General features: G+C 37.1%; 1 protein-coding gene across 8 annotated transcripts in view; it reads right to left on the reverse strand.

Annotated features, from left to right (window-relative positions):
- USP22 (ubiquitin specific peptidase 22) overlaps positions 1-18,229 on the reverse strand; it is a 111,768-nt gene that overhangs the window by 47,932 nt on the left and 45,607 nt on the right. For 5 of the 8 annotated variants that reach the window (XM_072878579.1, XM_072878584.1, XM_072878583.1 and 2 more), the window contains 3 exons: positions 10,105-10,218; positions 9,528-9,572; positions 4,542-4,643 (listed from right to left, as the gene is read on the reverse strand). In XM_072878579.1, coding sequence (XP_072734680.1) covers positions 4,542-4,643; positions 9,528-9,572; positions 10,105-10,218 — 261 coding nt within the window. The remainder of the gene's footprint in view (positions 1-4,541; positions 4,644-9,527; positions 9,573-10,104; positions 10,219-18,229) is intronic. The other 3 variants (XM_072878585.1, XM_072878578.1, XM_072878581.1) reach the window with 2 other exon arrangements.

Raw genomic sequence — 18,229 nt, forward strand, 5'->3', positions numbered from 1 at the left:
GCTGTACCAAACCATGTTTTTCATTACACTTTTCCATTTGAGCTACCTTAAGTAGCATTCAACTAGAAAAAGTACACCAGAAAGCTGGTGTTACCCCACAAGTGTGGGATAACACTGGTACATTCACAAAAGACTTCCAAGTACTAATGTAGTCTTCAACACCTTCAAGTTACCGCTACTTCTACAGAAGCGGAAAAGCTCCTGCTAGCTTGTCTAGAGAACCAGAAATATTTTCCAGGCCACTGTTCCTCTTCCCTTGCCACCTTTACATGGGAGCTCTGCTGCAATATTTATTCCACTCATGCTGCTCTTTGTCACATCACACTGCTTAGTGTTGCACAGCTGCAAAAACCACCTGCTACTCCCATGTAGCTATTGTTTTTGCCACCTCCCCCCACACCTCATCCTTCTTTCTGAAAAGGATTTGCTCAGTCTCCTATAAAGGCGATCCCCTCTGCCTTTTTGCAACACTGCAAATGGGAATCCCAGGTGGCTCCTGCTAATTATCCATGTGCCTTGGGAGTCTAATTCTTCCTATTGTTAATATACCAATCTTTAGCCACAAAGTCACTTCATATGCTAATCAGAGACCAGCTGATCCCAAGCTAATACTTCATGTACTCAGGAGAGCTGATCTGCTGGGAGTATTAATGATAGCAGAGCAACACGAGCTTTGGAAAATAGTTCCTGAAAGATACTGCGTCACTTCTAGTATAACCCTGTAATAAAAAAAACTTGCTTGAGAACTTGGAGCTTGGTCATTACCCTCACTTGCTGAGGGCAGCCTCTTCACAGATAAGAGGCTGAAAAATTAGATTTTCCTTTTATGCTGTTAGAATCTAATTTAATAATTGTTAAGTTTAACTCTTATCTGATTTTCCATATAAAAGTTTTGGTTTTTATAGGATGCTTGAAACATCAGCCTCAACCCAAAATCAAGATGAGCATTTCTATGGATAGAAATATTCTGTAAATCTAATAATCTAGGCCATGATTCAGTACTGCTGCTAAGAACAACATACAATAACTTAGAAAATTTCTACTTTCCACTCACCCTCTGCATTCCCTGCAACATGCGATCCCTTCAGCCTGATCTAGTTCACCTGAAAACAACTGTGCCAGCACAATGAAAAAGGCAGCATGCTATTAGCATCTGGGGCACACAAGGTCTGAGAATGTCTTGAGCTGATATTGCTACCGAAGAGCACGTTCATGGTCCGAGTAGACGGTCTTCTTGAGTGTTTTGAAACGCAGAAACTCCATCAACATTTCAAGTCTGCTAGCACATCAGAATATGAAGTGCCCCACATAAAATCCACACTATGCAAGGAGTTTTTATCATGGCTTCTTGCACATAGATAGCTCAACATTTCCACTCAGTTAACAGTGTGTTCCAAGTTACTTTGAAGATGCTTATGCGCAAGGTTGGGAACAGCCGTTTGTTTATATCCCAAAAGGCAGGAATCAGCAGAGTTTCTATAGCCTGTAGCAGTGCCTGACATGAGTTTTCATTTGAAAAGCAATTTGCTCAATGGCAAAATAGTGATTCAAGCAGTTACCTACTCTGTCTCCTTACTAGCTGGAAAGATATCTATTAGATGGAAACACACACCATTTTAAAAGAGCAAACTTTATGGGGTTTTGTTAAGTTGGATTTTTGTTGAGTTTTGGTTTGGTTTTTTGTGGATGTGAACAAGAAGTTCCTTCTTCAATGGGTTTCAAATTGTTGCATAAGTGAAAACAATTTAATTTCGCTAAATCAAAAGCTAGGAGTTTTGCACAGTATTTCCTCCAATGAACTACCAGTTCAATCTTCCATTATAACATATTCATTTCATGACTGAGTTTTCTTCAGATTTAATTTATGGTGACAATGAAAGACAAAGGATCCTGCAGCTGTATAAAAGTTCAAACAGCTCAGAAAAAGTAGCAGACACGTCCAGCTGTTTGAGAAGCATCATGAGATTACTACAAATCTGGAATAAAGAAAATCCCTTTAACTATGAAGAGGGTTCTGCCACATAGTAAAACATCCACCTGAATGAGTGTCATGTAAATAATGTAAGTGTAACAGAAAACTACAACAAAACATATTTTACCGCCTCAGTGTATTCTAGATATGAATAACATCAATTTTAATGTTTTTTTATTATTAGGGCTAAAAATCATATGCAAGCCTTTCACATACAAGTTAAGGATATCCTTTCAAGGCCATGCCTGTCCAGGTTTCAGAGTATTGTCCCACTTAGTTATAATACTAATACACTTGTCTTTTATACAAATTCTGAAGCGGGCATTGGCACAACAATCACTTCAGAAGGTCATTGCAGAGCAGTTAAACATGCTGTCTCCCAGCTGACATCAGTGTATCTCTGGAGGTAAGACAGAAAGCAGCAAACACCCCTGGCATTCCTCTTAAAATAGCTTTGTAGAGAGCATTTTATACATAAAAGGCAGCTGGTTATGCTTTAACAGACTCTTTTGTAAACAGAACTGATCAACAGATGTGCAATGCTTATAGATGGTTATCAACATAACCTTCATTTTCAGAACCAATAGAACTGGACATTATGCCTATTCTCTGAGCCATTTACCTACCTCAGAAGATAAACTGGATTCACTAATATCTGCTATGGGATTGATAAAAACTTGATGTCAAAAGAATTGGGTATTAGAAAAAGAGAGAAATGGGAATGTCCAGATAATTGCAGCATTTCAGTCTGCATATAGGCTCTTCACTGATCTGAAACTGCAAACAGACAAGTCAATGTGAGGAAAGTGAAGGGAAAAAGACTCTGAAGCAGATATATATTTAGCAGCAGGTTAGATGGAGAGAAAAGGCTCAAGGACAATGGCAGATCTTTTCTTCCTTCAGCTAAACCCCCAATGCATTTTTGTGAAAGAAAGCTAGTCTTCTGCTTTTAACTGTAGCCCAAAACTGCATTATGTCTCCTGGGTGCTTTGATTTTTTTCTCTTTCTAAATCTCAGCACATAGACAGCTCCAGGGCTCAGTAGGAGAAATTATTAAAAGCATGCCTGCAGAAGTAAAGAGATCAGTCATTTCCCTTATCCCCTGTGTTCCATGAGCACTCCCCTGCCCGTGCAGCGTTGTATGAGATTTCATGCAACCAGACGTGTCCTTTTAAAATAGACTGAAAAATTTAAAATCCTTTCAGAGTAGGCATAGCATTCCTTCAAATTGGGAAGAGAAACACAGAAATGTGCTTCAATTCTTCAGAAAGGTCACATTCACGTTCAGATTTCTATCAAACTTTTTTTTGCCCTGCACAGTTCTATTATCTTAAGTAATTTGTAACAGTCTTTACAAAATATACTGGAGTTTCATAAAACACAAAATCCCAGTGTGAACACGATGCAAGCAATCTTTGCCTAGTTATTTTTTCCTAGGCTGCTTGAAGTTTCCAAAGTCCAGATGTTTTTCCAACTGTCTTTCCTGGTCCACTATTGCAAATGCATAGGTCCCTTCTTTAGAATTACCATTCTATACGCATTTTCAACTTATTACAACTTACTTGGTCTTCTCTGTCCATTTTTCCAAATAAATATACACATATTTTGGATTAAAGATGACTTACTGTATTAGAAACATGACATTAGAAAGTTTTAGCAATTATGTTCAGTGTATTTTGACAAAACCAAATGTGCTGAAAGCATGACGTGTTGTCATAAAACAGTAAGTAGCTTAAAAATTAGGAAAAAGCTTTTTAAACCGTTTCCTACTTCCAATGTCTATAGCTACACCTCCAACCTTGTACCTTCACCATTAAAATGTTACTGTGGATTTAACAGTATAGGAAAATGCCCAATAATTTTCATTCGAGATTGTCAGGAAGCTGGTTTTAACCCCCTACGCCCCCAACCTAAAGACAGCAGAAAAAAATTGGAAAACGCTGTTCATTTTCATCACCCTTACCCAAATACTCTCCAGCCATAAGTAGATATGCCCACATTTCAGAGTTCTTTGCTCCAGACTACTGAACTCTAAACATTAAGCATTTGATATGCATTTCAAAACTGCTGTTTGACACACATTGGAGAATAAATTACATCTTTTCAGAGTCAATATGAAATTGAAGAGACCCCATTTAGAGTTTAGAACATGAAGCAGAAAGACACCGCTGTGCTTATTCTGTCTGCTAAAAACAGATTTACCAATAGACTGCTATAGTTAAGGATACATCTGAACTACAGGATTTCCCTTCATACACCTTCATGGAATCTCCAATGAGGACTGAGTTGAGATAACATCACTGATTTCTGCTAAAGTCTTTAAACGCATATTGTCAAAAAAAGTTCTGTTTTGTAGCTGTTATGCAGATGAATCATCATCAGTACCAGAGTGACATATCCTTCTACAGTGAGAAAAAGGTAGTGTAAAATAAACTTATTTTGTTATCCTAACAGTTAAGGAAATCCACTACAATTACCTCAGGGTAAAAATATTTATGGAAAAACACCACAGAATTTTGATCATACAAGTGGCTGAGAATCAGCTTCGGAAAGGATTTCTAGAACTTACCTATGGTGCAGTTTGTGGTTATTTTTCTCCGCTTGGGGTTGTGTCGTAGCAATTCTAACTCTCGTTTGGTTGGCTCCCATGTTGAATACTTCTCTCCAATGCCTAAGCAGACGAAAAGAAAGTTTCAGGAAGTTGTTTAGTAAAAGGATAAAAACTCTGTTCAAGTAAAAACTTTCAACATGCTGTCCATTAAGTTAGATCCAATCTACGTACAACTACAAGAGACTGATTTCTTTTACCCTTCCCGCCAAACAATATTGTTCAGAAAAATATCAACCAATCTTCCAACAAATAAGAACTAAAAGAAAAGCGCTTCTTTACTTATAAAGAATACCTAGCCCAAATAAATTTTCTATTATTGGATTATAATCCGCCTTTCAGTCAAAAAGAAATTCTAGCACAAGAATCCACTATTACTCAAAAATGCATTTCTTTGTGCTCAGAGGAGGTCAAATGACAGAACCGCCATATGATTTTAGGAGAAGATACAGGATAACCAAGAAATCTCATCACCGAAATTTGACAAGTTATTAAATAAATCAAAACTAACCCAACTTAATGGACAGATACAGGCTTAATCCTTACAGACAAACAGCAGAATCTAGTAATTTGATATACTAAGCAGTTACTACACGTCTTAGGATATACCATTACAGAGTATGGCCTCTCCTTATAACCACTGAGGTAGGACTGGATATTAGCAAGGTCTAATATTTGAGATTCACTTTACTGACATATCTAACATTACCTAAAAGTACAATTAGTAGTAATAGGTTTAAACATAACCCTCCCCCCACCAACCAACAAAAACTCTCCAAATACTTAACTACCCTTTCGCATGAGCTGCAGCTAAAATCTGTCATTATTCTCTTCAAACATCAACATTCTATTTCCCATACATTTCTTTTGTTCAAAGGAAAGGGCAGTAGAAATGAGTCAGGTAAGTAGTATGGAGAATAGATCTGAAGTAAGCACAGAGTTGTGTTCAGTGTAAATCTGATACAAGAAAAACACAACAGTGAAGACTCACGTGCTGACCAGCTAAGTACTGCTGCAGCATTCTATGTAGCACAGAGAAATTACTATGCAAGGTCAATTACAGTGAGTCACAAAAGCATCTTGGCATTAAAAACAAAGAATAATAAGATGACAAGCAATCTATTCTAAAACTGAGGATTAAAGTCAATTAAGAGTTATTTTTCACAGAATGCATGGAGCAGAAACAGTGCTGTGCTACAGAAAATAAATTATAAATCATACATATGAAAAGGAGGATAGTAGAAAATATAGCTAGAGGCTTACACATTCTGCATAATATACATGAAATTTTAATAGCTCTTTGATCTTCATTTTCAGAAATAGCTATGCTTGTCGGAAGCTACCCACCCAAAAATGTTCAATTCATAGTTGCTACTGACCCTCCAGGTTCTAGTAATAAAAGGTCTCATTTTCAGATTCTTGAGGACTAGAAAATTCTTATTTACATGGATGCACCCATCTCTCACTTTATTCGATTCAACAATAGATTATGCAAGAAGCATAAGAAAGAATACCAGAATCATACAGTCCCTTTCCTTTATCCAAGGTTCAGCATCAAGCTACACACCCAGGAAAACAGAAAAGGAAACTAATTACTGTGTAACAGATTGATGAGATAAAACAGCTGCAATGCTTTGAATACACTATACAGTATGCATAGGCAAACGAATGAAGCAACTTCAGAGACGCACATATGGACAGTTCACATATGACAGAACATTGGCTTGCAACAAGTTTTATATTAGATGTCTTCAGCAACCCTTTTCATATCTGTAATACTTCCTTAGGAATTTATCTAAATTGGTTTGTAAAAAAATCTCAAAATAATTTTCAACACCATGTTAGTACCAGCTATTGCACTGGCCAGCTGTAAACTTGAACTCTTGCATTTGGGTTCATTGTAGTTTAAAAATGGCCAAACACAGTTAGTATAATCTGACAACAGGATGAAATCGCATAATAAGAAAAACCAACAAACTTGGATATGTTTAAATCCTGGTTTAAATCAAATATAACAAAATTCACACCTGGAAACACATGTGCGCTCAGCTTTAGGCATGCAATAGTTCCACATATGTCAGTGGGACTATTCAAATATATTTATATATATCGATATATAATTATATAGCTTAAATGCTTATAGAGGATGCAGACCAAAGCTTTTCACAAGAGCAACTCTTCAAGTAAAGTTAAACATGACAGACTGGATTACTTTGCAGGATTCTGGGTGAATCAAATATTCAATTAAAAAGAAATGAAACCAAACAGAAAACCATGTACAGTTAATGCCACAACAAACACAGAGCAAAACAGACAGAAGACTTTTGTACAGAAGCCTTTCATTAGAAAGAGCAGAAGTTAAGTCAGAGACAGAAATTAAGAAGTGTTCTGTTCCGGCTATATAACTTAACAAGAATATTGAGGTTTTATTACTCTTGAAAATTTGGAAAAAAGACATAACCATTTATTAGGAATGGTTCGGTGTTTAAAATTAAAAAAAAAATTTAAAACCCACAAAAAAACCCCAAAAAAACAACAAGAAAAAAAAACAAGGAAGGAAAAAGTTTTAATAAAAGGTTTAATAACACCCACAAACATGCCAAAAACTCCAATATAAACTGCCTTAAAGATCTGCAAAACATGCACAGGTTACCATTTACAATTAAAGGAAAGTAGCGTTAGAGGAGTGAAAATTCATCATTTTAAAAATGATGCTATAAAATAGCCAGAGATTCGAGTCAGCATGTGAAATCTCCATCCAAGAATTAATTTTATTAGGTCAAATACACAAATTGTCATTTTTCAGAGACTTTATCAGGGACATATGGATGAGTGAAGGAAAAGGCGATGAAGGCTCTAGTTTATAAAAGTCACGGTTTTGCAAGTAATCATTAGACTGTTTACTTTGCTATACTTCAGCAAATCCACCTTTTTCCCCTCCCAAAAATCCAAACATTAATTAGAATGAAGGGCTCCTTAGTATTCTCACCTCCCTTGTTATTAAAGAATATTCAATACCAGAGGAAAAAAAAAAAATGGTAGAGTTGCAACTTGTTCAGAGTTATATCATATAACCCTGAACTACACTGGACATGGGAACTCATCACACTAAGAGTTAATAATACAAGAGTATGAAATGAATCTCATTATATTTGGGGTTTTTCTTAAAGTTTTTTTTCCAGGCATCATGTTGTTATGTGAGCATCTATTAAAATATATACTAATACCCTTCAAGCACTGTGGACAGAAGTTTGAAAACATACAACATTGACACTTTAATTTTTAAGCCAATCTCAGTTTTTGCAGACTGGATTCACTTCTTAAGTTCTTTAAGTTGGCAACACTATCTGAGGTAAACTAACTCTGTGGTAGAAATATAAAACCAAGACACCGAGTCTGGGGTTTGTATTAATCTTGACATTCAGTTTGGAAGAAGAAGGGTTCCCTCCCCCTTTAAACTTCATAATCTTTCAGATAACATAAGTCACTATGGGAAGGAGGGGATGGATTGAAGCAATGGAGAAAGAAAGAAAAAAGACATAATTCTCTATTATTTCTCCCATGTATGTCCCTTTCTCGTTCTTTAGACAAATTTGCAGGGAAACATATGATTTCACAATGAAAAGCCATAAAACAAAAGATCCTATGCCATGACTTTAGAGAGAAAATGTCTATATTGTGTACTCCAGTAATTTAAAGTGTATTGTTGTCTATGCCTTCATTTTATATCTTCATTGGTCATTACAGATTTGTTCTCCGGGGACAGAAGATGCAATGTGCATATTCATATAAACATGCATTCATATATCTATTTAATATGCCATTCATTAGTCAGTTAACCAGTACAGAACAGGTTTTGTGCCTGGCAGTTCCTCTCGGTGACTCTTCCCTTCACTGCACAACTTTGTGATCCATGACGACAAGATGAACAATCTTGTAGCTGTAATTACCCTAGAACATAAGCTATAGCAGCCTGACGTCCACTGGAGGACAAACTGGCTGCATCTCAGTCCAGAAGGCACAAATATATAATTTGCTAAGGACAACATAATTAAGAAATTGCTCTTTGAATTTACATATTCAAATGTAAGGAACTGAGGGGCCTTCCTCTTCCACAGCATCATGAAGAACTGTTATGTTGTTGTAGTTAATTTGGTGCCCAAAACAACACAGTTTAGAAGGTTTTGAAGGAGTTTTCAGAAGAGGTGCATAGCCTAAATGAAAGGTTTAAAAACCAGTTTTCTTTTTGTCTTGCTTTGAAAACCAGTGCTTTGTGCTAAAGCTTTTTAAGCTGTATTTTCTTGTTCTAGGACTCACTGGCAATCTCGCTATCCTCCTTTCCTCTGACTCAACTCCCTCAAAATGGGGAATAAGCAGAAAGTAGAATGGAATCTGTAGTAGGAACTAAGTAAAAGCAGCTACACTTTCAATACGCCATCAGAAAAGCTCTAGTTAATACGATGTTAGCTGCTATTTTTAAAATTGGAAATGAGGTTAAGAATGGTTTGAAGTCATATCAGCCCTGACTAAGGCTGTCACATTGAAACAGGATGCCATGGATTCAGTAAGAGACATTACTAGACAGAAGTCATCCGTCTTCAAATACAGGCTTTCCCACTTTAAGAAAACATACCCCCTAGAGGCCACTGGAAATGGAAGATGACAAGCTTTTATAACTGATGCTTAAAAACTACTCAGTTAAAGGTAAATGCTACTTCCTTTCCAAAAAAAGGAGAAAAGGTTTGTTTTGGAGTAGTTCTATCAAGGAAAGGGCATATGAAATCAAGTCTGCTGTAATTATGCAATCATTGGAACATATCCAAACAAGAGGAAAACAATTTGCACGATAAAACTGGCATTCTTAACTGTGATTCATGTCTAAAATGGCAGGATAATCAGCAAAGGGACGCTTGTTAGTGAAGTGCGTCGCCAGCCCACGCCTCTTACCTGTCATTGTACACTGGTAGTGAGAAACCACTGTTGGGGTGAAGGCTAAAAAAGAAAAAATTAGGGAAAGCAAACTGAATAAAACAAATGTGTGTACATATATTTGTGTGTAAATATTTCTACATAGAAACTGTGCGTGTACCATGAAAGCACAGGTGTGTAAGTAAGCTGGCACGTTCTATTAAAAAAAAAAATCACACACAGGGGTGGCATTTCATGTGCGGGGAACAGATTTATTGCCTGTATCACCTAAATTAGCCTAAAGGAGCAGACTGTTACATTTTCTACAGATCTGACTCTGATATTATGCAAGCTTTGCAGGATTAATGTTAGATATTTTTATATTTTTTGCAATTAAAAATAAAATATTTTTGCTACAATTAGGTGTGGCGCACATGTTAAACTAACAGTCTAACTCGTGGAAAGTAATAGCTAGACATCTCTCTCTCCCAAGGCCTGCACTACTATCTATCTCTAAAGAGCTCTTTCTTCCCCTTACTGTTTTTTGCCATTGACAAATGGGAGGGACAGGTATGATTAAAAACAGAAACAAGAAATTCAGGCAGGAAAACCAAACCTTGTAATTTCCAAGCTTTTCGTTGTTCTTCTTTGGCAATTTGTTCCATGTCTTTGTCGTATATGTAATCTTGACACATAAAGCAGTATATACCCCCATACAAAAGGTCTATGGCTGCAAAACAGAAGGGAAGTTGGGGAGGAGGAAAAAAGACGTGAGTTCATAAACTAGAAGACATTTTAAAGCAGGTTTCCAAGTCAGGCACTCTTTCTTCTCAACAGTCCACAAAAAGTAAAATCTGTACCTTAGAATCGGGGGGGGGGGAGAAAAAAAGTTTTTCCAGTTAGAGTATGAGTTATTCAATTGCTTCTGGCACAGCAAGAAAACTGTGCAAGACAACAAAGCATTAGCTGCCTTCAAGTTGTTTGTAATTCACAATATACCTTTCAAAGACATAAGTAACCAAAAGGCATAATTACAGTGACTAAAATACATGCAGAACTAGTACTGTAAGATTTGATACGTAAGTTTGAACTGTCTTTTTCTAAGACTTCAGTAATTTCCTATTCAAAGCTATTAAAATAATTAGAAAGCACCTATCCAAATGAAGGCTCAAACAGAAGACAGCACTCAAAACTCAAAAATACCTGTCCAGGGGAATGTTTTTTTGGAGTAGTTTATTCCACAGGTTACATGCCTCACAATTTCTCATTTCACATGCCCTTTTAAAACGGACATATGAATGCTGACCAACATTCAAAATATTTTTCTTACACAACCCTAAACAAAAGAAAGCCAAGAAATGAAATAAAACAGCTAACTGGGAAATTACATTTTGCTTCAACATATACCAAGGAAGAAGAAAGTGCAAACTAATCATAGCAAACTGCTGATTTTCAGTACATAGATATGGAAAAAAGCCACAATCAAAGGAAAGTTAAAAAAAAATTCAGTGGGCACTAACAAATTCTTAGCCAGCTACTAAAATCGAGTCTGCATCTAGCAGACAGCTGAGAAACACATCACCATTCTCCCTCAAGAGTGTATCCTCCATTTATTTTATTTCTAAATTCCTTTTATTTCCAGATAAGTAGCATTATTAAAAAAAAAAAAATATCTCACTACAGTGGAAACTTGTTTCAAACAAAGGAAACCATTACCACATTAGGTGGCCTGCAAGAAACAGCACTGAATTACTCTGAAGTCATGAATAAGCCAAAACACACGCCACGCAGCAAGACTTCTGCTGTCGGTCTCATCAGGCAACCAAAAGTGAAGTCTTAGTGCTCTCCCCCGTTAGTGGGCCAGGCCTTGGTAAGGTTGGTAAGCTCGGTAAGGTTTCTTTCTAACCACATCTCATCCATCCTTCACAGCCTCTACCCTTCTCCTTTAGTCCTGTACGCCCTCTTTTTCTCCTCCTCTTCTTTCAAAATCACTTTTTCAATGATCATGTCAAATTGTTTGTTACTTCTATTACATAAGAGAACAATTACTTTAAACAAGTTCATATAATGTCTATTGGCTGTCATCTTACTCATGTGCTTCATTACTTACTTCTTTTGTTTTGTCTATTTGGACCACAATCGGTTTGCGGAAGAGGGTAAGGACTGCTTGCATTACCTTGTGTAATGTCCAAACACCAGACTTTTCACCCTGGTGCCCAGATGACTTAATAAACTCCTTCAGCAAAATATCACAAAAGGGAATAAGAATCTTAGCTGCAGTGAAGATCAGTAACAAAACACTATGACATGGCGGGGGGAAGGAAGAAAAAAAAAATCAATATTAAGCTACAGAGTATAAGAGTTGTATAATATTTAGTCCATTACCTATTGCACTACCAGTTGTGCACAGTTTTCAACAAAGAATTGTTGAAAATCATCTAAACTACTGGTCTCAAAACACAAAACCAAATATTGCTCTCCATTTATTTTTTTTTTTTAAAAAAGATCCCACAAACACCCCCCCCCAACCCCCCAATAATAGAACAGGACTGGCAGAATATTAAATAAATAGGACCCTCTGTGAGCACTAATACTTTTAATCTACCATCAGAATGGGTAAGCATACATTGCACTCAGAGGATTCCTTACTTTTCTCAGCTTTCTGGATTTACATGCATGAGTGATGAAGTATAGATGTCAAGATCAAAACCAACAAGAGACCGCCTTACACAAACCACTTGTTCAGAGCAGAATGAATTTCTGGTGTAAAGAATCAGAAAGTTTAACAGAAACACTGGTGGAGTAAAAGCTGTAATTGGCCAGTACCTGATTAAGGACTCTTGAGAAAATGTCCTCTCTCCAGCATACTTATGCTAACAACACAGTTGTATATATGCCAACACTTTCAATGTCATTAAAGACTGCAGTAGGTTTTGGACAAATTACCTCAAGCACCAGTGACAAGGCAGCCATACAGGCCTGGTTACAGCACAAAGGAAGGGCAGGAGTTTCTCATGAAAGCCAAAACTCGGCTGCTCAGTTTCAGGATCCTAGGAAAAGAGTCCGCTAGTAAAGTTTGTAAGTTAATTGTTTCAAATTATACTAAATTTGAATTTTTCCCTTGAGATGTACTTTAACCTTCTTATTCTGGTCATCTTGAGGTGAAAAATAATGTTTTCTTTAGGGCAAAGTGCAAAATATCCACTACCAAGTCACTCTGGTGAGCTCCCATGCCCGTGGAGTTGGCCTGCAGGGCCTGGCAGGCGCTGGACTGAGGGTCCCCAACGGAGGAACCACTGAAGGGACTGTCTTACTGACAGAAATTCTTCCAAAGCAAGCAATTCATTAGCACTAACTGAAGTTACACCACACCAAAAGGAGAAAGTCCATGCAAAACTTTCTCCCTCAAAGGACCCAGGGTGGGGGTGCAACACAAATTTCACCTCATTGTTAGCAACGGGCTAAAACTTTTTTAAAACTAAATTGCTGTGAAGCTCTACCCCAAACTGAGCCACTTAACCAGAAAATTCAATAAAAACCACTACAAGAGTAAAGTATGAGAATGCACATGTAACAAATTTCATCATCTGCATTAGTATTTGGGGGTCACAAAACTAACAGAAACAGGCCTCAAATTCATAAAGAGCTTGGGAACTACTAACCTAGAAACAAACAACCAACTAAAAAAAGGCCAAAACACACTAGCAGACTCATCTGAGGCATCGATCAATGTACATATTTGAGTTTTGGACAGAAACTAGTGAGCAGACACATTAAAAGCTTTTCACACTTTTCTCTTATCCTTTCAATCTCTATCAAGGTGATCATAGCCTTATCAACTCGACAAGTCACAAAACAAGTACACATAGTTTTTATTTATTTATATATATAAATAAAAATAAAAGGCTAGTCCTGATAAATGGTGATCCAAGCTAGCTTCCACTGAAATAATTGAGAATCGCAGGTACTTACTTGTGGGGTGGGGGGCAGGGAGCAGAACCCCAAACTTCCTTTTGTTGCCAAAAATGTAGTGATACCCAATCTTGTAATAAACATTAAAACGATTAAAAACAGTTAAATATTGAATGTGGGAGGGATGGATAATGCTTAAGAGAAATGGTATTTTATTCTCCTAATACTTGAGATAAAGCCATTCTATTCTTTAAGTACTTCTTTTTCTTCTTTTAAACCAGCAGCCAAAGGACAAGCGTTTCTGTGGGCTGTGCTCTGAAGTCTCCAAGATGCCTACTGGCCCCATACAGATCTAGAATTTTAATGTTTAAAGGGACTGATTTGCCTGCAATCCAAACACAGCAAGTACCCAATACTACGCAGCAAAGCACTCAAACAAAACTAGGAGCCAAATCCAACCTCTATGCTGTACACTTGCCTCTGTGATAGTCTGGAGTATCATCCTACATCAGCATGCAAATTCAAGCCAGGAAAGATGAGATGTTCAGATGAAGGAAAAATGTCCTAGTATCCCTGTGGGATCTAGATACCAACAATATTATTAACTTAATTTAGAGGAACCAGTCTGTCAGAACATTTTATGTTAATTTATTATGAGCAGAAGATTAACTTCAGAACTTCAGCTCCTGACCTCATTCAGAAATACATATATCATACACACACTACTTATGTATGTGTGCATGCACCCAGTATACTACAGAGGAGTACGCAGCATGCCTATACTTAAGTTGCCCTGCACTTCCGCTTATAAAAGATGTTTTGCCTTTTGTCAGTTTTCTCCCTGCCCTTCTCTGACCCTACAAACTTTAACAGTTCCCTTGTTTGTAGCAAGCCTTTCAAAAGTGGAAAGGATTAAATCCTCCTGGCTAAATCACCTTTTATTGATACCACAAAACATTAATCGGGTTTAAAGGAGAGAAATTGTTAAACACTCCCTACTCCCTGTTTTCTTCAGAAATTTGGGGGCACAATCCCAAAATCACAGCCATCAAGTTTTGTGTTGCTCCATATGAAATTATGCAAACTGCTTATACTCATCTGCATATTCTCATTTAATCAACAATGGAGAGCTACCTCAAAGCACTATTTTCAATAAAAGCAATAGTAAGATCCAGAACTGCACAGAAGTTAGTAGTTGGGTCTGAGGCAAGCAGATGCATGCAGAGCTGGCAATATGCAGGTAAATATTGAGGAGGTTGGCTTTGAGGGCTAAGAACATTCCAGGTGTATAGAGAACTCTTGAGGAGTTACTTCTGAGACTAAGAGGAGCTTTTGAGAGATGGCTTGCGGGAGCTCATAACTACCCGCACTTACCAGAGCAGCTCCTAGCAGAAGACAATTGCAGTGAACAAATGCCTGCTGTGTTCTTACAAGTTCAGTCTGTCTCAAAGTTTGAGCTAAGCTATAGGAATGCCATGCTGGAATATGCATCACATAAGCAAATGAGAATTTGCCTGCAATACTTTGCACAATACATCCTAGAACACCAGATATTTTTAATGGCTATGAGGAATATTGGAGGTTCAAAGCTACACCCTATGGCTGACCCGTATATCCAAAATGCTTTCCTCCTCCATTTCCAATCAATGATCCTCTGGTTGATGCCACAAGAGTGTTATTATGTTGAAGCACAAAGAGTTTGTACTTTCTACTATCAAATTCCATCTCACTTTTATTACTGTAGTCAGTGAGGCTATTTAATTCTTATCACAGGACTACCTAGCCCTCCCCAGTATAAGCAATACCTCAACTTTGTGACCATCATGAATGTCATACACAGATGCAATTCCTTCTCTTCAATTACTAGAAAATAGCCGTAAACCAGAACTGGTTCTGCTAGTAAAGTCTATGCGTCCAACACACTCTGCTTTCACTTTATTCATCATCAGTCTCCCTTTATCCTGCCTCATATACACTACAATTCTTACATTAATCCCTGTCACTTCTACCTCAAGTAATAACTTCCAAGAGGGCAAAATGTCAAATTCTTCACTTGATCTAGACAAATTAGGTCTAGTGTATTTCCTCTTTTCTAAGAAAATCAGTTATATTATCAAAAAGACATAGTAGTCTGACATGATCTATCTCTGACAGAACTAAAACACACTGTATCCTGTTTTCCATTTGCCTTCATCTTCTTAACAGACTTTTTTCAACACCCACACTAAGCAAAACATTAGAACAGAAGTCAAATCAAGAGGCTGGTAAAATGCCCAGATGACCTTTTCTACCCCTCTCTGAGCCTAGATGGAAAAGGGAAAACCAAACTGCAGTGCTACTCCAGCACTGCAACACTCTGCATGGGAAGTGTTTTAATTGCCCCTTCCACACAGAGTATAATGAAAGTTTTAGCTGTTTACAAAAGAACTCAATTCTACTGCCATCATGCAGAATTAACACTACTGTCAATACCTTCCAACTCAAATGAAAATTAAATAACTTTGTCATTCCTTTACATAAGTGTTCTGTTTCTACATATTTTATTTCAGACAGACAGATACATATTAACAGCAGTAACCAGATTTTTTCCTTTGACCAACTTCAAGTATAGAAACCAGCTTTTTGTCATGTTTCCCCTGAATCACATGAAAAAATTTCGTTATTTGTTTTCTAGGGGAAGTAGAAGCTTTTTGAATTCTACCCAAAAAATCCTCCACTTAATCTATGGACATTATTGTTATGCTCACCCACCCAGTTCCTCTCACCACAAATGTATTTATTGGACTGAACCTTACATCAGCATATACTTAGAAAAAACAGTTCCTCAACAAACAGTTTGTGATCTAATAAATATTGAATGTACTCTAACAGAACTAATTCTGAAATCAACTGTTTGCCAGTCTCCTTAGAAACTGAATGGTACTTCAGTCTTCCAACTGTTTCTCATTTAGTCTTTTAACCACTGAACCTCAGTCCTATTTCACCTACCTCTATTCTTTAACTCCAGAACAGGGCCTTAGAGCAGAGCAAGACTTCATCAAAAACAGCATTATGTGCTGTTTCAGAGATACTATTCGCGTGTTAAGAGTGCATCTCTAACAGATAGAAGCATAACATGGAAATGCAAGAGTTGGCTCCTTACCAAGGAGTCTGAATAGGTCTACACAGAGCTTTGATACTGTAATTGAACTAATCTAACTCAGAATGGTTATCTGCAACAGACTTTCCTAAGCCTCATGCCAGTGATTTTTCTTGCAGCTAAGTGTATATATAAAAATATACATATACACATATATATATATTTATATTTAAAAAAAAAAAAAGAACATGGGGGGAAAACTCCCAAGCAAGGTTACATAAGTACTCCACACTCAAAATCATCAATTTTGTTTTCTCATATGATATTCCCCCAAAAAGGTTTTAATCATTATGTAATAGAAATCAAATATTCACTCAGAGAGAATATTAAAACTGCATTTGCTGTCTGCCTAGGATTTTTCAGTCCCAACCAGGAAACTGATAAAAGAATCACTGCTATCGTTCCAAGATGAACTCTACAGCACCAACCTCTCTTCTCTTTTAGAGCTACTGTTTAGAGTCATCTTCCTGTTCCTGCTACTCTGGGACTAAGTTACTATGTATTTCCCTTCATTGAGCAACTGTAGAAGAGATAAGAAGGGACCATGAGTTTTTACAAGGACAGAAACTACCAGCAGATAGATTCCCCAGGTGCTGGAACCCAATTTGGAAAGATTATATAGGAAGATGACAAAGTATGCTGATGGCACACATTCATTTAGAATAATCAAATCTGAAGCTTGCAAAAAGCTCCAGAAGGATTTCAAGATACTTAGCAAATAGGCAATACCACCAAGAGTGAAACTAATCACTTCCAACAAGGTAGCAGACAAATAACAATTACCACTCAGGAAAGAGGGTTTGGAGTCACTGAGTATAACTCCTGAATAACATCAGCTCAGTGTTGAACAGCATATTAAGAAACACAAAATAGAATTCATAGAAGTATTAACTAAGAATATGAGTCATTAGTATAGTAAACTGTATTAATCCAAAGAGTTGTCACCACAGATGGACACATTAGAACTAAAAAAAAAAAACCAACCAACCAAAAAACCCAGTATGACGAGGACACTGAGAATCATACAACAGTTTCAATAAGAAAAGCTAAAAAGAGTTCAGGATCCTACAGGTTGGGAAAAGGAAACATCTGACAATATCAAAAAGATCAAGAATCCCCCGAAGAGATCTATAAGGACTTTTTACTCACCATTTCTCAATTCCTCACAAAATAAATACACCGGAAAGTTACAAGATCCATTATAAAGCAAACTAGAAAGACATATGCATTTTTCTTATGGCTCAGAAAAACCGTGGAACTCACTGCCTTTGCACGTTGTGGGTGCCAGAAAGGAACCAGGCTTTAACACTGGACTGGCTGCTGGAACACAAGCACCTAGAAGCAGTCTCCTGTTCAGAAAGTTTTTGAAGAGCTGAGTAGTAGAAAAAGGGAGAGTACAAGAAGAGAAAAAATGCTTAATAACTATACTGCTGCCTATTCTCTAAGCTACCTCTGTCAACCACTACCAGGTAGAAGGCTGGGTTTTTATGATACAGCTTCAGCCAGTACAACCACTTCAAAGAAGCAAAACATGTTTTATGAAATTGGGAGAAGAGGAAAAAAGGAAAAAATAAGGATTCTATATTATTAAAATTGCAACAGCAGAAACTATTTCCTGAAGTAACAACATCCACAGACTAAGATATCACTTTGCTTAGGCTGCTGGATTTCCGATCTGTAGCATCTATAA

Source organism: Ciconia boyciana, chromosome 13, assembly GCF_034638445.1.
Source record: "Ciconia boyciana chromosome 13, ASM3463844v1, whole genome shotgun sequence".
NCBI classification, from domain to species: domain Eukaryota; kingdom Metazoa; phylum Chordata; class Aves; order Ciconiiformes; family Ciconiidae; genus Ciconia; species Ciconia boyciana.